Here is a 20,911-nt window from a genome sequence, read left to right as displayed (position 1 = left end):
TGCGCACATTCCACTTTGGTGGCCCAGGGTTCACCAGTTCAGATCCTGGGTGTGGACATGGCACCACTTGGCAAGCCATGCTGTGGTAGGCATCCCACATATAAAGTACAGGAAGATGGGCACGGATGTTAGCTCAGGGCCAGTCTTCCTCAGAAAAAAGAGGAGGATTGACAGATGTTAGCTCAGGGCTAATCTTCCTCAAAATAAGCAAATAATAAATAAATAAATTCCAGGTAAGATTTTTTCTCTTGCCCAAAGGAAACATTCAAGTTTCTCCCCTAAAAATCAAGAGAAATTCTAAGACCTTCGATAACTCACTTAACTTTATTGAATTTCATTGTAATCATCTGGAAAACAAAGATAAATAGCCCACCACCTCGAAGGACTGTGTAAAGGTCAAATGAGAAAATACAGATAAAAACACATAGATAATTTAAAAATCCTGATTAAAATATAAGGCATTATTATACTATTTAGTGGAAGTTCTTCAGTTAGGATAGTGTGCTAACCTAGCCAAGGACAGTGACTGGACCCTTGAAAAGTTAGTCAGCTCAGAACAGCAGAACACTGTTCAAAGCCACAGGCTGTACTTCGTCCCTTATGTAGAAAGACGTATCTGATCACAAAGTAAAGTAACCTTTATCTGGGAAGGACTACAGAACAGGGACTATATCAGCTGAAGTTACTGAGTTATCAGTTGAGATCCAAATTAAAGCCTGGTTATGTTTCTAAAAATGTTATTAGAATTTTCATAACCATTCTGTATTAGAATAAACTTTTCATATTTTGATAATAATTTGAAGGGCATATTTTAGCATGAAGGAGACTCTGTAAGAAATAATCTGGTTACAAAGACAGTTTCTCATATAAACATGTCTAATCATTCAAGTGAAACATAAAGGGGCTAGTTAAACAAAAAGAAACAAACACAGGGACACAAATGTCCTGACAATTTCGTTGTTTTAATTAAGAGACAGATTAATGAATATGCATGCAAAGTCCAAAGAAAATGTAAAATGTTTTCCTTAGGAGATTCTCAACTTGTCTAACACACAATGAAGAAAAGTGGCAGTGCAGGAATCCAAACCAACTTCTCTAACTTAGCAGCCTAATAAAATCAGCAGTATTTGTTACATGTCCCCTGACATACACAAAGAGCCATATTGTATATGACACTCAAAATCTCAAACCATTCTAGATACAAAAATTATTTTCAATTCTGAAGTTAAGTTTTATGCCAGTCCACTTCCTCTACAAGCTTAACAATTTTCTTTTCAGTAGATTTAATAAGAATACTTTTAGAATCACATTTAGGCAATAAAAGATGATATTCCAACAATATTCCAATGAGAAGTGCTTCAAAAATACTGATCTTTTCTCAAATATCAAACTTAAGCTGGACTCTTTATACTGTCTTCCCTAACCTCTGGAACAATGATAGTCACTACCCAAAACTACAAGTACACAGTTAATGGCAAGTTTTAAGGTTCTGAGTAGTACTTGTGAAAGAAGAAAAATCAGAGGAGTGGGAAACTGAAATTCAAAATTTAAGGATAAAAAAATGGCCTATATGAGAGATGACAGAAAAATAGGAAAACATGATTGAGAAAATGTGCTTGCATCCAAGAAATGCAAGCTCATTCTTAACCTGTTCACCTAAAATAATTCATATTCTTATCATGTATTTCTTTTCAAGTAAAACGGAGGCTTGGATTTTAACAACTTGTTATCCTGGCTCTTCTGAGAGTGTCTTCCTTAACTCTCGGCATACCTTCATAACCCAGTCCTACCTTCCTCATTCAGACTTTGCTTTTTGTTGTTGTTGTTTACTGCTGTATTCCCAGTCCCTAAAAAACCGCACAGCACATAAACTGTCAAATGAATAACAACCTCTGAGGGAGGTATTATCACCATCCTGGTTTTACAGATGAGGAAACTAAGGCTTAGCAAGGTTGAGTAACTTGCCTTGGGGTTACAAACCACTAGCCTGAAACAAACTCACATCTGTCATTTGTACTCTACCCTAACTGGGCAGAATAACTTCTTAACGTCTCTCACTTGTGTCTCTTAACTGATGGCAGCTTTCTCTTCTTAGGGGAAGAGAAATTCCAATTCAAGCTTCAACTTCTCCATCAATCTTTTCCTGGGCATCTTCAACCTCTGACCCCGACTATGGTTTTCTAGAGATCTCTCCTTCCTTTGTGCATGCCCTCTCCAGAGTTCTATAATAACAGTGCTTTTAGCCTTGCTGTACTTATTTCCTCTCTCTCTCGTATCAACTCCAAACTTCCTGAGGGCAGAAATGAGGCATCTTCAAGTACCTCTGGCACATGGTGGAGTTGAATAAATGTCTGATGGATGAATGAATGATCTCCACAAATCCATGAGACAAAAACGAATCATTTAGCTCAATTCCCTAAACACAGGCAACCAGAGACTACAGCTTTCCTTTGCTTCGGGGTGGCGAGGACATGTCTGAAATTCCCTGCCCACACCACAAAGAGCATCACTGTGCTATGTTAAGTCAGTTTTTCAAGTTTTGAGACATCTAATGGAAGGACAATACAGTGTCAAAACTTTAAAGGCTAAGCAGAAAATCTATCTTTTAAAAGTGACCTACCTGGATGGGACACCAGCTCTTGATTTTAAATAATGTTTGACTGGTTCAATGAAATCACTGTTTTCAGTGATTCTGCATATTCCAAGTAATTTTATTTTTATATCCCTTGGCTTAAAAGTGTAATTTCATACTTCCCCACACATATAAGGACAAAAACTGCTTGTCTTTTACAAAATGGGAAAATCAAGTAGAACCTGTGTGTTAGGTAAAAAGGCATTCAATAAATATGGCATTATGCTGCCATGTGTAAACTCCTAAAAGCACATGTGGTCTATTTTAGACTAATGAATACAGGGAAGCATCTACTACATGCTTTTCATTTACTTGGTATGAATACCACGTTCAAATTATATCTAAACAAAAACTGGGTTTTAAAAAAAATATGGTGTAAAGAGTTGAAACGTCTGCCCATCACCACTGAGTACTACATAAATAGTACCACATTCAATATTCTGGCTCTAGGAATTTATAACCAAACAGCTAGACCAATTTCAAGGTACACGTTTACGGTAACAATTTTTTTTACACATGCACCACACAAGCCACAATCTATAATTTTACTACTTTTATTTTTTTTTTTAAGATTTTATTTTTTTCCTTTTTCTCCCCAAAGCCCCCCGGTACATAGTTGTGTATTCTTCGTTGTGGGTTTCTAGTTGTGGCATGTGGGACGCTGCCTCAGCGTGGTCTGACGAGCAGTGCCATGTCCGCGCCCAGGATTCGAACCGACGAAACACTGGGCCGCCTGCAGCGGAGCGCGCGAACTTAACCACTCGGCCACGGGGCCACCCCCTTACTACTTTTATTAACACCAATTTCTGAGCAGTTTCTAGGCCCACGTATAAGCGAGATATAAATAAGACTCATAAATAGGATATCATAAAAGTAGGACACGAATTCAGAGCATATTAAATCATTTACTTGCAAACTAATATTTTCCCAAATATTTACAAGATTTGGGAAAAAATGAAAATCACTTTGCCAAGATGGACTTATGGCCTCTCAGTTTGATGATTGGTTCCTTCTTATCCCTACTCCCCACCCCTTCCCTCTGTTCTTCCTCTGCTAGGAATACTCTCCTGACTCATCTCTGCCTGTGTATGTCCATCACTTCCTTGGAGACCTGGCCCAAGATTCAGTTCCTTGAAAAAGTCCTCCCTGACTAATCTTGATTTTCACTGTTTCCTAACTTTGCACTCCCTTGGCATTTATATAGTTTGCACTACATAATCAATAGCTTGTAAGATGTTTTGCATTTTTCTATCATTTCCCCAACCAGAGACACATCATCCTTTATATTCTCTTCTATACAGCCAGCAGTAAATGCTTCTCGAATGACTGAATCACCAGTGAAAGAAAGCCAATGGCTCAAAAATTTCTGAAGCAAGCAACTGGCTTTTCAGATCACATTTACAATACTCTATACCCTCCAACACCCATGAGTTCTTCAACCAGATGCGATCTAATTGTGTCTTAGTTCCATAAATTCATCATAAAAGATCCAGGTTACAGATCACAAATACACTTAGGGTAAATAATAAGCCTAGCTATTCAAACACATCTTGAGATTTAACATTTCAAGCTTCTAAAAAGCTTAAAGCTTGAAGCAGCCCGCCTGTGAATGGTAGGAAGTTGGCACCAGTCTCTTGCAAAAGAGGCAAAACTCTAGTTGGCAGTAAATGTTCAAACACGTGAGCCTCTACTGTTAAACAAGGCTCATTAACCACACAAACTTGCTGTTTCAGCTTTCTGGCTTCAATGAAGTACTCTGATCTCCTTTGGTTATTGTTGAGAGCCAATGATGGGTTAAATTCCCATATATTAACCAGCGTTTTGGTGGTTTGCCCAAGTATACCGCTGGCATCGGCGTGGATGATTTTTTTTTTTTTTAACAGACCCACCAGCCCCGGGAGCCAGAAGGGAGTGATGAAATGCCAACCCGGCATTTCTCAGGAAGCAAAGAGAGACCTCCAGAACTGGAGCCGTTCGGTCTCCCTCTAGTTCTTAGTGTCAGCTTATCGTGCAGAGGCGGGGCTTGAAACGCGCCTGCTTTTTACTAATTCTCTACCGAGTCTTCCTTAGGGACTGCAAGCCACACTTAGGCGGCTCCCAACTTTTCCTGCAAGGAATATCAGTTTTTCCATCCTCGAAGCCCCAGCACACGGGGTCTAGGGAGAGCCAGGTCACTAGCAGAGGGGAAGGCGAGGACTCAGAGGGGGAGGGAGCGGGCTCGCTCCGCAAAGGGGGCAGGGTGGCAGAAACAAAGTGAGCCCCGGCCGGCCCAGCGCCGCCCGCCCGGCCGCCCGCCGGCCCCGCTCACCCTCCAGCAGCACCTCCTTGCCCGCGCGCTTCAGCGCCTGCACGGCCTGGTCGTGGGTGGCCTGGCGCAGGTCAGTGCCGTTCACCGACAGGATGGCGTCGCCCAGCCGCAGCGCCCGGCTCTGGTCGGCCGCCAGCCCCGGGAAGATCTTGGAGATGAGGATCGGCATCCTGTTCTCGCGGCCGCCCTTGATGCTGATGCCCAGGCCGCCCGCCTCCTGCTTCACCACCCGCACCCGGCGCACCGGGGGCGACGCGCCCGCCTCGCCCGCCGGGCCCCGTGGCGGCGCGGGCGGGCTCGGGGGGCCCAGGCCGCGGCTCGGGCTCCCGGGCAGCGAGTCGCCGGCGCCGCCGCCGTTCGCGAGGCCGTTGAAGGCGGCCGCCGCCGGCCCCAGAGAGGGCTCGGGATCAGCCGCCGCGGCGTCGCCCGTCAAGCTTAGGCTCTCCCCGCTCAGCTCGGCCACCACCCGGACCCAGCGCTCCCTCAGGAGCAGCTCCACCAGTCCCGCTTTGGTGGCCCGCGTCCACACCGCCATGGCCGGCCCCGCTCCCGCCGCCGCAGTCGTCGCAGCTACCCTCATTCCAGTCAGGCAGCCTCGGCGCTTCCCTCTTCCCGCCCGAGGGGGCGGGCCCGGCCCCTCCCCCCGCGGCGATTTATTATTCATGAGAGGCCACGCCCACCTTCCGGAGGGGCGGGGAGAGGCCGACTGAGCCGCTTCCGGGAGCTTAAGTTGTTGCCCGCAGTCCAGTCCTTTGCTGCTCACCGGACGTAGGCAGCCTGAGCGCAGTGGGGCTCTGTATCACGATTTCCTTCCGTTCGCCTCCAACGGCCCCCCCCCCCCAAACTCCTAACCTCTACTGTGCAATTTACCAGAGCTGCCTGGGCACAGAAAGCAAAATGCGCTTCAAGAAGCACTTTGCAAGCCTGCAGGACTGGGTTACACGTTCACTCTTGCATTGATTGGTTCATTCCGTATTTACCGAGTGCTGTGCCGTGTGCTCCTTTTGTGGCCTGGAGATGAGCTGAATAAAACGTACCACAGCGAGAGCTGGCGGTCTAGCGGGAGAGGAAAACGGGGAACCAAGCAAACTAGTGTGATACTATGTGGTTAAGTGACATGTAGAAAATGCTCTGAGGGCAGTGTAGAAGAAACAGTTGGTTGGGCCCGGGGTCAGCTGCACAGAGGTGACACTGGACAGTGAATAGGTGGAGCAGAGGGAACTGCATAAGCAAAGGTCAAGAGGCATGAATCCAAGCATATGTCACTCTACTTTGGCATTCATTACCTGTTTTCCTGCCTATAATGTGCGAGGGGACCATGTCTTCTTCAGCCTTGCAGCCACAATAGGTCAACCTCAAAGATATTTGCAGAATGATGATTACTTAGGAAGATGCCAGAATTCCAACGTGAACAGAGTGTAGGGTTGGTGGAGATAGCAGGATATGAGTGTGAAAAGCCTCATATAATCAAATATCGGAGTGTTTGGACTTGAATTTGTAGATCTGACTTTCTTACCCTGGAGGCCATGGCCTTTTTTAGGGTAAATGTAGATGAGCATCCCCGGAAACGGTATGCACACCGCAGAGCCTACAGTGGCTTTTATCCAAAGACATGAGTGATGCAATCCACTCGCTTCTTCCAGCTTCATGGGCTGGAAGAGCTGAGGAAACTAAGGCCTGGAAAGCCAAAGACTCTGGCTTAAAGCCGACGGCGCGGAAACAGAGACAACTTTGAGGTCTCCCAGACTCCTGGTCCAGTGCTTTTCTTTACTACCTACCTCAGACCTCAAAAATGAGAGTCCAGAAATCACACTGCTGAGAGAGATCTCAGTAAAAACATGAGGTCAAGGTGCCCTCTAACTTTCCTTCAGCAGTGAAAGCGAAATCCCCACGTTTTCATGGGGGGAGGGGTGGACTGCAAGCAGAGGGATTGTGCACCAATTCCTGTAAAAGGGGCTGCATACCTGCTTGCTCACGAAGTACATGTTGAAGCTTGTAAGCCATGTCCATGTACCACTCTATGAATGCACATTCATGTGTGGGCAGAAACTTCCAAAGAGCCTCCTATACCAGGAATTAAAGCCATAAAAATAGACTGGAAAGCACCCAGAGCCCAAATGAAGAAAGAATTCAAAATGAGAAAAGTATCTTACCAAAAAAATCATTACAGCAGAATCCTCTTTGCAATTAATGGAGCAGGATTTCCCAAGCTGCAAATGTCAGCAGAAGCTCAACCCTCTAGCCCTCTCCTAAATCAATTGCAGCGAGGCCAGCGCGCTGTTTCGGCAGGTCCCGATGTGCCCAAGTGCACCTGCAGTCACAGACATTTCTGGCTTTGCTCCAGCTGAGGCATGAGCCCCCAGAGGCCTGAGTTATGTGAAATTTCTGCTTGTTAGAGAGCACTTGGCAGCTGATCCCTTAGAGTATGAGCACTGTTTTCAACACTTATATATGCCTTCACCGAGGGTTGGGCCCTTAAGGACACCTTTATTAGCAAAAGGGAAGTGTCGGGAATTCTTTCTAAGAGTATCAAGACCTTTTGGTCAATAGAGTTGGAGGAAGTCATAATCTTCCACCTAAATAGTAAGTGAGGGCACTTATATAAGACAGTAAGTTATATAAGAAAATATTTAAACCAGGGAGGAGAGAAGGTAATGGAGACTGATATTTGGATTACTTGGGGGTTTTTACATAAAAAATTATTTTAAAATATAGCCATAAAACATTCCCAAACTATTGAGCTGCTTTTACAAGGTCCTCCATCAGCTCCTAAGTTAATTTTCAACATTCTCTTTCATCGCTACTTTCAGATCAGCCAAACTCATTCACTGTCTCCCAGTGATGCCTTGCACATTTCCTGAATCCTTCCTTCCAAACACCCCCTGCCACTTTCTGCCACATTCCCACCCAGCAAGATCTCATCCCAGTTTTCCCTGACTACCCAATTCATTGGGATTTTTCCTTTGAACAATTTTCTTCTATGCTTGGCTGTTTTGCGCCAGTAGATTATAAAATACAGGAAGGCAGGGACCACCCATCGACTTCTTTCTATTCCCTATTATTCCAAAAATATTGCCTTGCAGAGAAGGAACTCATTAAACATGTGATTGATTGAAATTCAGTGCCTCCTGTGCTGTAGTTGTTTCAAATAATCCTTCTGAAGGTTATTGGTTCCTTGCAGAGTGAAAATTTCCATCTAGGAAATCTCAAGTAGTCCGTGGAAATCTACTTACTGTGGATAATGAAATCTGAAATAAAAAGAACACACATCTGTTTCCATGGTTTCTTAGGGACAGCAAGACAAGCTTAGATAATTCTTTGAACAGACATGTCATTTTATCTACCTCTAAAAAAGGAAATGGCTGAGATAATTCCTAATAACCTTTCATTCCTGTCACCTATCAATATGTATTCTCCTCTGCCCCAGCTGTTATCTTACTGTTTCTCAGAACAAGGCAGGGATCATTGCTACTTTAAAATGAGGGGGTTGGATCAGCTCTCTCAGTTCCATAATTTCCTACAATTCTATGACTCAGGCTCTGATTCTATGCTTTCTCCAAACCCAATGGTCTTTCCTTTTTCTTCTCCCTCATAGTAGATATATAATATAGCATAGCAATTAGCAGAAGATTCAAATAGTAGTTTGGCTACTTACTAGCTATATGATAACAGTCAAAGGGTTGAGGTCATGGGCCTCAGTGTCTTCAGAAAAATTCAGATACTTTGTACCTCTAAGGGTGGTTGTGAGGGTCGACTGGGATGATGTATGCGAAATGTTTAGCAGCACCGTACCTGCCAAGCGGTTAGAGTGCCATAAAAAGTACCAGCTGCTCTTATATTACCTGTTGACCTTCAGCAGCAGCAACAACTAAACCTTTGGTAGAAACTCTCCAGCTGAGTCTATACTTTATCTAGGAATGAGTCTCTCATAATATCATATGATCCCAGGCTTAAAGGGCAAATGGCCAAATTAATTTCAGCGACAAACAGATCTTGTATAAAGCTACACTTTGGCTGAAAGAGAGAACATATTGCCAAGAGTCCGTCAAAGGAAAGAATTAGTGGATCTGGGGCTGGTTCCAAGGTTTGAGTGTTGTGTAATTTCATAAGGAAGGAGGGCCCCAGGCAAAATTGCAGCCCTTAGCAAGCCTGAAGGTCACTACCACAAAGGACGCCTGATGCCAGAGGAACAAAAGCAAGAACTGCTAGATTGCTACTAAAGAAGAGGACAAAGGGAGAAAGAAGCTAGTAAGATAACCCATCCAACACCCAACTTTGAAAAATTATCCAGGCATAACTCTTCTCCAGTTAGAAGACAGTGAGATCAATTGTCCCTTTCAACAGACAGTCCTCTGCCTTCCGGGAGAAACATCCTAAAATGTATTTTTCTCTCCAGCACAAACATGAACTGAAAGAGAGAAAGGTGCATATATCCTTTAGCTGATGTAAGCACATTTAAAAATTTATCCTGCCAAGATAAATCACTATCCATCTGAAAACCACAAAAATGGATTAACTATCTCATGCGTTATGACTATGAAAACCCACATCTGCTAACCACATTCCTAATGAGAAGCAGCTGGTGACAGTTTTGTAGTTCTGTGACTTCTTTTTAGGAAAATATTAGCAAGGACATAACAAACAGAAGGTTAGTTTCATTGAATCCACTTAGTTATGGAAAATCACCAGTGTTTTTTATTGACAATCATAGAAATTACATAATCTTCCATGAAATCCAAATAAGGCCCAAAAATAAAAATCCCCTTTTCTCCCAATACCAGTTCTAACAGAATTTCCAGTGCCTCACACTACGACTTGCAGTCCTGTACTCAGCTTCAACTGTCATTTTTCATGTACCATTGAACACCAAATCATGCTTATCGATGCGTATGGTATTTCTAGGCATTTTTGTCCCACAGCTTTAACTGCCTCCTGAGTCAGTTAATGCAATAGCCAGTTAGGGGGGTGGGGATCATGAACCCCTTTAGGAATCAGATGCATTCTGTGGACATGCCTCAGACAAATGCACACTTGTGCAAAATTCAGCATTCACACTCTGGGGCTCACAAAGCCCCTGAAGCTCTTCCATGGACTCTGTTATGGGCTGAATTGTGTCCCCTCAAAATTTACAGGTTGAGGTCCTAACCCCCAGTACCTCAGAATGTGATTGTATTTGGAGATAGGGTCTTTAAAGAGGTAATTAAGTTTAAATGAGGGCATTAGGGTGGGCTCTAATCCAATATGACTGTTGTCCTTCTAAGAAAAGGAGACTCAGACACATGTGAAGACACCAGAAGATGGCCATCTACAAACCATGGAGACAGACCTTGGAAGAAACCAATGCTACTAATACCTTGATCTCAGACTTCTAGCCTCCAGAATTGGAGAAAGTAAATTTCTGTTAAGCCACCCAGTCTGATAGTTAGGGCAGCCCTAGCAAACTAATACATACAGACCCCAAGTCAAGAACCTACACAACAGTCTGTTTTTCTACCTACCTTCCAGTCTCTTCTGCCCCTTACTTACACAAATGGGCATTTTTACTGTGCCATTCCTTTGAAGCTGAATGGTTCACAACTGTTTTGCACTGAATGAAAATTCTTAACCATAGACTTTAAGGCCCACTCCAAAGTGGTCTCATTTCTCGCTACATGTTGGCTTAAGGGCTCTGTATCCAAATCTGCTTATCTTTTCCACACTCTTTTCTAAACTGCTTAGCTTTCCCCTATGGAAAACTCTCTCACCTTTTTCATGAACCTCACTTGGTTCTTAGTTACTACCAAGTTGTCACCCTCCAGGGGCGAGCTTTCCTGAAGGAGACATGGATGCTTTCAGCACTATGGCAGGCCCTGCCTGCCCGTCCAGCCCCATTTCCCCTATTTCCAGTACATGCTGTATTTCAACCACATGGAACCACTGGCAGTCCCTTGGACAGGCTATGCTGTCTCTTGCTTCAGGCCTTTGCACTGAGAATGCTCCAGGAATGCCTCTTTTCTTCTCCCTCCCACTTTGCTAATTACTACTCAATTCCAAGAGTTATTAGCTCGAGGACCATCTCCTACGTTTAACCTTACTTCCTAACCCTTCCGGTTAGGTGCCCCTTCTCTGTGCTCATCTCTAATGTTCATCTACTTGTTTCTCTCCCTAACTAGGCTGTGGAGTTCTTGAGGTCTGAGATCATCTTTCATCTGTTGTTGGTGCACAGCATATAGTACGCACTCAATAAATGGATATTAAGTTCTGTAACTTCCTAAAGACAAAGGACTGACACAACGCTAAGCCTTAATGTCTAGATCTGTGCTGTCCAATAAGAAAGCCACTAGCCACCTGTGGCTATTTAAATTAAAATTAAATATTCAGTCCCCTTGTCACACTAGCCATATTTCAACTGCTCAATAGCCATTATGTGGCTAGTAACTATCTTATGTACAGCACAGATACAGAACATTTCCATCACCACAGATAGTTATCGTATTAGTTTATTTATGTAGTGTTGATCTACATCATAAAATACTTCAAAATATGAAAGGAAAAGACATTAGGAAAAAAAGGAGAAGAGGTTATGAATATGCAATTTTCACAATTAGCCAAACAACCAAAACACAGGAAAAAGTGAGCAATCTCATTAGTAAATAGGGAAATGTAAAATAAAATGGGATCCTATTTTTCACCCATTAGATGGGCTAAAGCTAAAGTCTATCACTACATTGGCAAGGTGTAAGGACATGAGCCCTTTCAAACACTGCTGATGGAAATACAGCCACTCCAAAGGGAAACTAAAAGTGAAAGAAAATGGCACACTATGAGCTAGCAATCCCACCCCCAGGAATTACTGGCCCAAAGAAACCCCCCTACAAGAGCACTAGCAGAGAATGTATTAGGTTATTACAATACTCTATATGATTTACACATGACTGCCCACAGAACTCAATACTCTAGCTAAATCAAGTGCTCATCCAGAGCAAGAAATGCTTAAACACCCTCCCTGCAGCCTGTGAAATAGAAAATCCCTTTGTATACCATGCCTGCTAATTGTCATTTTTATGACTGTGTCCTTACAACCAAAACAGTGGGGGAACAGCTGTAAGAATGCCACCTTGGCTTCTAATGAACCATTGTGTGCTTGGCCTCCATTTCCACGAGTATAAAAATGAGGCCAAGAGGCACACAGGTTTCTTTCAGAAACCCCTGCTTCCTTCCCACGTCCCCAACAACCAGAACAGCTCCCCTTTTACCTGTATCATTTATTGCAGTTCAGAATAAAGTTCCATTTGAAAAAACTTTTGATGCTTAAAAAAACCAGCTTTAAAAATCCTCAAACTAGAGGATCTCTTTCTTCCAATATTCCAAGATTTTAGTTTTTCTCAGTCTAATTTGCTGTAATCTCCATGGTAAGGGGTGTATTAGCCATTCAGAGATCAGATTACTAGCTACTATATGAGAAAAGTGAATTTTTAAAGCATTTGAGTGAGGTCAGCAAAAAAGACCTTTCCTAGGTTGGTCTCAGATCTAAATTTTTCCATAGAACCCAAGTATGAGCAGCAGTCTGCAATGTGCCCGAAACAGAAACATGATGCATCTAGGTTACACAAATCCCCAAAGTAAGAGCACTGTGAACCGCATGCACTGAAGTGTCCTCTTATTTAATGCTGCTTTGCAGTCCTTCCCCCGATTTCTCTGACTTGTCCCAATCAGTTTCTGCTTGATTTGTATTCAAAGTTCTCTACTTAGGAAGAATGTCAAGGCCCAAAGCTCTTACTTCCCATACCATTTATGGAAGTCCAAATCACTGGCTGGAAATGTTGCAAAGGAATGCTTTCCACTTTCAGAAGTTTTACTTCTTCACTCAGATGATCTGTGAGCCCTCTCTGTCAGAATTACACCCTCCACAAGCCACAGGGTTTCAGAAATATGTTTAAGGTTAAGTAAATCAAGTCAAACTAGACTCCAGTTAATAAAGATTCTCTGAATTTATAGCTCTACAGTCAGTGAAAGCAAGTGAGTTAATATTTAAGGCATCCTGGCCTTCTTCTGGTGATACTCAACATAGACTAGTGACTTGAACTTTGGTTTCAACCACACAAAAGAGGACCTAAAGCCATTTCTTAGGAAGGGCAGGATCTTCCAGTCTACTGAAAGGTTCTAACAGTCCAGACTAAAGCAGACTAGAATAAGCCTCGCTAAGGAAATTTATCCAAGTAAGAGGAAAGGAAAGTTACTTTACACAGAGGGCCTAAAAAGCTGCAGGTATTTGTTTAAATTACTCCTATCACTGTAAAATCCTAAGCAGGAAGGGCAGAGAAGTGTTGTCCACTATAAACTTTGTTTCTGTTCCCTCTTAGCAAACCTGAAAGAGGCTGTCCGTTATGTTATAAAGTATTGGGCTCTGTTTCTCTCTCTGATTACCTCTGCTAATTTTCTTCTCATACATATACCTTAAATTCTCTCATTTATCTTCCCTTTCCAGACTGGGAGGTCGGGTTCATCTTAGCAAAAATGTTTTTCACCAGCACTTTAGTCATGACATCATCAGAACCCACGTACTTCTCTGCCTATATCACAGCCCTCCATCCCCTAAACCAACCAACCAACCGACCAAACCACACATACTGGGTTTCCACAGGCATGCAACAGAATACATCTAGTGAGATGGGAAAGAAATCTATCTGCTCAGTTCAGGTTAACCATAGTTCTTCACTTTCTAATTTAAAAGATCACATTAAAACTAGTCAGCAGATAAGAACCATGGGAATAACAACGCCAAAGCAAGTATAAGCGGACAGAAAAGGTGAAATATACAGCAGGCCTCTGATTCCCCGCCACACTCCTCTTCCTTAACAAAATCTCTGCCCAGTGTTTCCTTAACCCTTGAAACTGGCATATATAACAGGTGAAAAGATGGTTAATGGGACTGATAGTCCAAAGCCTATGTTTTTCCCTTCAAATAAAATTAACAGCTGACTGTTAAAGGCCAAAGGCTTCTATTTTTCAGATGGAGCACTGCAGTTAAAACCCTTCCTTGAAACATAAGGCTGATTATCGCTATTGGTACTTAGGCTATCTTGAGTAAGCAAGCAGACTTCCTCTGCCCTCTAGGGCAATGTTGAGCAGGTCTCCACGACTTTGCACAGGCTGCAGGCCAGAGGGTGGCAGACAGTGAAGGTCATCAGCCTTCTGAAGCCTCAGGCATGTGTTAGAGAATAGAGGGTAATTATCACCTTTTTTTTTTTCTCTGAGATCATGGTCTAAAGAACTGTGGTCTGAAAAAGTTGGATGAATTTGTAGCTACTTGGAACATTATCCTGACAAATACCTTGGAGTTTCTGTTCACTTTCAGTCAATGAAGGGAAACTACTGTCCATTATTTTGGAAGATAACATTCATAATGACTAGTCCTAAAGAATAAGTTTATTATCATGATTTGTGAAGACAAACAGGGTAGACAGTTCAAGGAAGGACACAGACAGTGCCCTGTTTTAGGTCCCAAATTTCTTCTTTTTGATGGGTGGCGGGAGCTGAGCAATGATGTCATCCAGGGGTCGTTCTACTGCCACCAGTGTTCTTTCATCCAAAAGATCCATGAAGAGTAGAGGCTGCAGAAAGATGACAATGATTCTACACGGAGTTCCGCTCAGGGCAAGTCCTGAATAGACTGCCTGGAGCGTGAAGGTTAGCCTAGTTCAAGGCTGGAGGGTTCTAACTCTGACAATCTTTCCCACCCTGGGACTCAAAATGCTTGGAAAGTTTGGGAACTTTTAACTGAGTTCACTCATGAAAGATTTCAACAAGATTTTTCATGTTTCTCTGTACAGAAAATATGATTCTTTAATTTTTTTAGGAATCAATGTTAACTGATGACTTCGGAGCCTGAATTCTTGACAAATGGCAAGTTAAAATGCATCAAAAAGCTAATCCTGCTTGAATAATTTACAGAGGCCCTCTTAAAAAAAAACATTCTTGCAGACCCCTGAGAAAATGTTCCAGGATGCCCAAGAACTCCAACCTGAGAAACACGAATATGGAATTTCTGAGCTGGCACAAAGAGCTGTAGTATCGTAAGCTCAATGGATATTTGCTTTATACATACAGTGAAAAGCCTAGCCCAGAAAGGAAAGTCATAATAAATTCAACGACTTCCATTTGCTTGAAATTTATCTTGCAGAACATTCTCCAACTAGAAGTCAAATTTAAAAGCCAGGTTTACCACAAAAAAAGACCCCACCCAACTCCAATGTCATTTCTCACTACCTATGTATTTAATTTTGGTAAAGTATGGTGTGCCTGCCTCTAATACACTGAGGCAAGAACAATGAAATACAGACATAAGGGATAGACATCCTCAGAAACGTCACTTGTCTCCCAAAACCATGTTCTCTGCATGTAAAATGAAGGCACTCTGCCTTCCTATTGTGGAGTTTATAAACTACATTTTGATAATATCACAAGGAACCAACTATTCAGAATATAATGCAAGATGTTTTACCTTATATATTTTAGAAATTTTAAAGGCATGGGCTGTGCGCCTTCTGATGACATCTGATTCATTCTTGGGAGGAAGTGGATTGTAGAGTAAGGTTTTGTCATTTGGAAGAGGCTAAAAGACAAAGATATACTGTTTAAATCGTTATTTTTATTGGGCTTTGACAGGACAAAGGACTTTGATGATTTTTCAGGCAAACACCATCTTCCAACCATCATATTATACATTTACTACCTCCCTGACGCTCCTTACTTCAGGAAGAGAGCTGTAGACACTCTTCCAGCTATACTGCAGAGGGTGGGAGTATGAGGCAAAGAGAGCTTGGAGTGCTAAGCCAACAAGATCAAAGGGCCCAGCTAGGGCTCCTGGCCAGTCTTGTCAGTAACACTTTGTGAGACAGGAACAAACTGGCATGTGCAGGAGCTCAGCCCAGGCAGGCTTTGCTTTCTAGACTCTCCCTCGGTCAGATCACGGACTGGCCCAGTGACTGAAGTTCCCCGCAGGCAAAATCGCAACACAAACCACCCCCACTGATGTCACTGACACCTCGAGAGATGGCCTCTGGCCAAGCAAGTGATATTTCATCTCTGACTTCCTTGGGAAATAGCTCTGCCCAGCTTGAGGAAGTGATGGACTTATCACCAACGCTTGGGAAAAAATATGGGCTGATCTGGGCTGAGTTACAAAGAGGTAAGCGAGTGGGAGGGGCCCTTCCTGTATCACTCATCCTGCAGAAGGCACTTGTCAGCCAGCTCTGCTTCCCACGCCCTGAGGACGCAGGGCCTATGAGATGAGTTCCGGCACCATATCACCATGCACACCTCCTTTAGAGCCATCTGCTGCTTTCCCCACATTCCTTCCACGGCACCCCCACCGCCCCATGTTCACAGACAGACCAAAACACTGTGTGGGTTGTAACCCAAGCCCAAAGTGCATTACAGGCACAGCCACAGTTCATAGTGCTCCTAGGAAAGAAAGTGGCTACCCAGAAAAGACTTGTAAATTTGGGGTGAATCAAAACAGCAGCTGGTAGAGGTTGGAATTTCAACAGAAAAAAATGCTCACATCCTGCCTAAATGAAAGCCATGAAGAATGGAATTTTCCTAGCTGGACCTTTTTCATGACATTAAGACCAACTCCTCAAGCCTGCAGATAGTGTTTTAGTATATTCAGTGTCAAGGGGAACAAGTGGTCAAAAACCTAAGTTGTACTTTGATGAAACCACATTATTCAGTCACCCCAGAGTGCAAAGGTGGAAGTTATTCAGCCAAATCAATGGTATTTCTGATGATGGTCACCTTCTGGATACTGACCTAATCACTTTGCTACCTAAGTTTATGTGTTCACAGGCAAAGCATAGAAATGGTCAAATCAGCAAAAACCAGTATACCGAGGCCCACCCATTCTCTGGGAGCCTCAAGAGCATGGGAATGAAAATGAGGAAAGTTGCAAAACAAAGCACCTCTCCTCCAAAGAATATACCAGGAAACTTTATTCTGATTCTCCTTCCTCTAACTTTTTGTACTTTATTGCTTTTAGAACTTGAAGATTCTAAGTAAGGAAGAATCAGTGAGAGCACAGGTGGTAGTAGTGAAGAACTCACCAACGACTTGTCAATGATGCAGAACATGTAGGCATCGTGAAGAAGGATGTGCGTTGGTCTCTTGAGATGAAAACTGATGTGTGTGATGGGAGTATCCCTTTGGAGCCAAAGGTGATGAAACCCCTGCTTCTGGATGGTCCGGCTCCACTCTGTATACTGTTTGTCTGGGATGCTGTACTCAAAGACCTGAGGACGGATTTGATACAAGGGAAATGCAGGCTGGTACTCAGAAAGACCAGAAGGGTAACCATCATTCCTAACCACATCCATACAGAAAACATTTATACAAACCTTGACTGTATCATATTCAGCCTCATGCATTCTCACTACATTTTTAAATAAAAAATCTTTAAGGTAAATTACAGAACAATAAGCAATTCAAACAGCCCAGAAAGCTTTACAGTGCAAAGCCCCCTGGAACCTTGACATCTCCCCCAAGACAAGGGCAGCCTATTTCTTGTTTATATCTTTTCAGAGATATTTTACACATATAATCCACACTGTTCTGTATGTTGCTTTTTTCATTTATCATTATATAATTGAGACTAACCCATAGCAACATATACATCCAGGCAGAGAGAGCTCACTCGTGACCCCTCTGCAGAACACATAATAATCCACTCACTTTTTGGATGTATCATAACTTACTCCTCTAGTCTGGTTAATGGACATTAAAGGTTATCTCCAATCTTTGGCTACTACAAACAAGGCTGCAAAGATTATCTCTGCATCAGTGTCTTTTTGCACAACTGCAAAGCATGTATTTGTAGGAAGAACTTTTAGAATCGGAACTTCTGGGGCCGGCCCGGTGGTGCAGCTGTTAAGTTCACACGTTCCACTTCGGTGGCCTGGGGTTTGCAGGTTTGGATTCTGGGTGCAGACATGGCACCGCTTGGTAAGCCATGCTGTGGCAGGCGTCCCACATACAAAGTGGAGGAAGATGGGCACGGATGTTAGCTCAGGGCCAGTCTTCCTCAGCAGGAAGAGGAGGATTGGCAGCAGATACTAGCTCAGGGCTAATCGCCCTCAAAAAAAAAAAAAAAGGAATTTCTCAAAGATTATGTGGACTTAAAATTTTTTTAGATACCACCAAAAGGTTCTCTAAAGGGGTGACACAAATTTACCCAACTTATGAAGTGCTCTTTCCCTATAGCCTCATGGCACTGAGCATTATCTATTCATCTTTGCTAATCTAATCGGTACAAAAAATTTGCCCACCAGTTTTCAAGTACTTAAAAGTACTTAAGGGACCAACTGCCAGTGAAAGGTATCAGGTGGACATCATCATCATATATGACAAAGATAAGAATGAGGCTTCACTAATTTGAATTTCAGCCTTTGGTCAAGGACACAAATCCATGAAACTGAAATGAGAAATTTCATTTTTTGGATAGAACACGTATGTGTGTGCAAGTCTAAGTGTAAAAACTGCTAATCAAAGTAGCAACTATCATTTGCCTAGCAGTCTACTTAAATGTGCTTCTCGGATCACATTTAATCTTCCCAACAGCTCACTGAGGATGCTTTTATCATACCCACTTTACAGATGAGGATATATAAGTATGATAATTTCATAATGTATTCTGTAGCTTAGGTATTTTAAAGAGCGTCTCCTTACAATTTACAATCTTTTCCTTACAACTTGGCATGGAAAACAACAGTAAACACTAATTTTGGCTGATATTCGGTACTGATTTCACTATGACCTGATTTCCTTATCTGCAAAAGAGAAGACGAAATATATGATGTTTTAGTCACTTTCAACTCTCAAAATCTTATTCCATCCCATATCCAGTCTAACACCCGAGTCCATGTCATCTTTAGTCTAAACACAATCAGTAAAACACGTTCTTCAAAATTCCTCCTCCTTCTTGTACCTCTTTACTGTAGAATCTCAGTGCTTCACCAATCCATTGTGCCCCATAAAGCCAATGGGTACTACCGGCTGATGATGCGCCCAGGCGATACACTGATGTTTTACTTCACAAAGGAGGAAACTACCTTTATATTGTCCAGTACTTTCACAAAACTCCTCCAGAATTGTCATTATCTCAGCTTCTAAGTTACTATCCAGCAGAAAGGAACTAGAAAGCACTGGAATCTCTTACCTGTTGGTCAGAATGAGCAATGACAAGGTTGTTGGTACTGGGGGCGATGGCCAGAGCAGTCACAGGGAAATTGTAAGCAGGCACTGTGCAGTGAAGCTGGGAACAAACAAAAGACACAAAAAACAACTCTATATGATACTTTCCCTCAGGAAAGAGTAGATGGTTAAGGTTAGTGGTTTTAAAATAGTGTTCCTTGGAACTCAAAGGGTTCTATGGAAGTTCCTATAAACGTCAGGCATTTCCCCAAACAATACACTTTAATTTCATTTTAAAAATATGCATGTTTAACTGCTTACAAAACTGAGAGCATTGACAGAGAACTTCAGAGTCAAGCCTTCCCTGCTATCTCTATGTCTGTATGAATTACTCATAAACATGTCATTAAACAGCGAATCCACAGCTCCACACTGGATTTCTGTTAAAGAAATTAATGCCCAGTCATGGACATTACTGTACAATTGCAAGGCATGTGCACCACTACACAGGAACACTCCTTTAAATGCCAGGCCAGGCTCAAAGAGCAGTAGATGTTCCTGGCACAGTAAAATAAAGACTGAATTACGCAATTAACAGCGAAACACATTAAATGTTGCAATTTGCTGTTGTTCTATAAACTCATGCCTGTTGCAAGTTTTGGGCAGTTCCTGCCTGACTTTTATGATGAAGATGATGACTTGTAAAGGATCGTGAGTGATCCAACGTGTGAATGGCAACATCATTACTGATTAGTGAAAAATGTTTTCCTGCTATTCCTTTGTCAAATTTCTGTTTAATTTAAAAATTCCTTCAGATTACAAGGCGAACTATTAAAGGAAATTGTTACTATCTGCAACTATTCATCTGGGTAAATCGGAATTTTCCTCCCCAAAATACAGAAATAACCTGAATGTGGATTCATCACCCATAAATCCTTAATTTCAAATTTCCGTGCAGGAGTGGTTTCACTGTTGCCATTGACTGATTTTACAAATTATAGCTTTCGGATTCCCAACAAGTAAAACAGGAAAAATTCTTGGTTAAAAAAAAAAAAAGTCCAGTAATTTTCCGAGTAATACCAATCTGCCCTGAGTCTTATCGGCTAACTTCCTCCTGTTGGCTGCTACTAAACCCCATGCTCACCTTTAGATTTTTCACGTTGTACACGTGGACTCCAGCACTGGTGCCTGATGCAGCCAGCCAATTCCCATCTGGACTGACTGCCAAAAGACACATGGACTCCACTGTCCCTGTGAGGACAGAACAACTGTTAAGTCTCTGAATTCAGTGTCCACAGTCAACCTCGCCGTGAAGATGATGGCAAAAGCCAAGAAGACCCTCAGTTTTAAATTACTTACAGGATAATTTCTTGACAGTTTTGGGAATAAGTTCTGGATGTTAATCTGTCTACTATTTTCATTTATTAGCCATCCTTTAGGTAAAGAGGAGTCAGAGAGATAAGCCTGAAGGCATCACTCACTCAGGCCTGAGTGAGACACTGCCTACTACCGGAATGAAGCTACCACTAAAATCTATACTTTGTTTCAAACTCCTTTTCTACCAAATGGCTTTTAATCAAAGTTATGGACAAAGAGCAAATTCAACACGCTTAGAGCTTATCTTTAATTTACTGGGTGCCTGGTATATATTTAGTACTAAGGGAGCAGGGGCACATATGAACCATCTTTGTCATCAAGAGATTTTTAAACCAGTCTGGCAACACGAAGACTCATGTGGGATAAAAATCAGACAGTGATGCTATATGCCAAAATATGTGCTGCATATAACACCCCCAAATGATGAA

General features: G+C 42.5%; 2 protein-coding genes across 5 annotated transcripts in view; both read right to left on the bottom strand.

Moving 5' to 3' along the window:
* The window catches only part of SNTB2 (syntrophin beta 2), a 94,187-nt gene extending 88,618 nt beyond the window's left edge, over positions 1 to 5,569 (bottom strand). Inside the window, exon 1 of one of the 2 annotated variants that reach the window (XM_044760718.2) lies at positions 4,941 to 5,569. In XM_044760718.2, coding sequence (XP_044616653.2) covers positions 4,941 to 5,520 — 580 coding nt within the window. In that variant the 5' untranslated portion in view covers positions 5,521 to 5,569. The remainder of the gene's footprint in view (positions 1 to 4,940) is intronic. The other variant, XM_014827724.3, reaches the window with a different exon arrangement.
* A 4,043-nt stretch (positions 5,570 to 9,612) lies between these two features.
* UTP4 (UTP4 small subunit processome component) overlaps positions 9,613 to 20,911 on the bottom strand; it is a 33,104-nt gene continuing 21,805 nt past the window's right edge. For all 3 annotated transcript variants that reach the window (XM_014827674.3, XM_044761817.2, XM_070500766.1), the window contains exons 13-17: positions 20,251 to 20,357; positions 19,132 to 19,227; positions 17,024 to 17,209; positions 15,424 to 15,534; positions 9,613 to 14,533 (exon numbers count right to left, since the gene is read on the bottom strand). In XM_014827674.3, the coding sequence (XP_014683160.2) occupies positions 14,417 to 14,533; positions 15,424 to 15,534; positions 17,024 to 17,209; positions 19,132 to 19,227; positions 20,251 to 20,357 (617 nt within the window). In that variant the 3' untranslated portion in view covers positions 9,613 to 14,416. The remainder of the gene's footprint in view (positions 14,534 to 15,423; positions 15,535 to 17,023; positions 17,210 to 19,131; positions 19,228 to 20,250; positions 20,358 to 20,911) is intronic.

The sequence above is a fragment of the Equus asinus genome, chromosome 28, assembly GCF_041296235.1.
Source record: "Equus asinus isolate D_3611 breed Donkey chromosome 28, EquAss-T2T_v2, whole genome shotgun sequence".
NCBI classification, from domain to species: Eukaryota; Metazoa; Chordata; class Mammalia; order Perissodactyla; family Equidae; genus Equus; species Equus asinus.
Note: the sequence above shows the minus strand (reverse complement) of the source record. Positions and strands in the feature narration are given on the sequence as shown.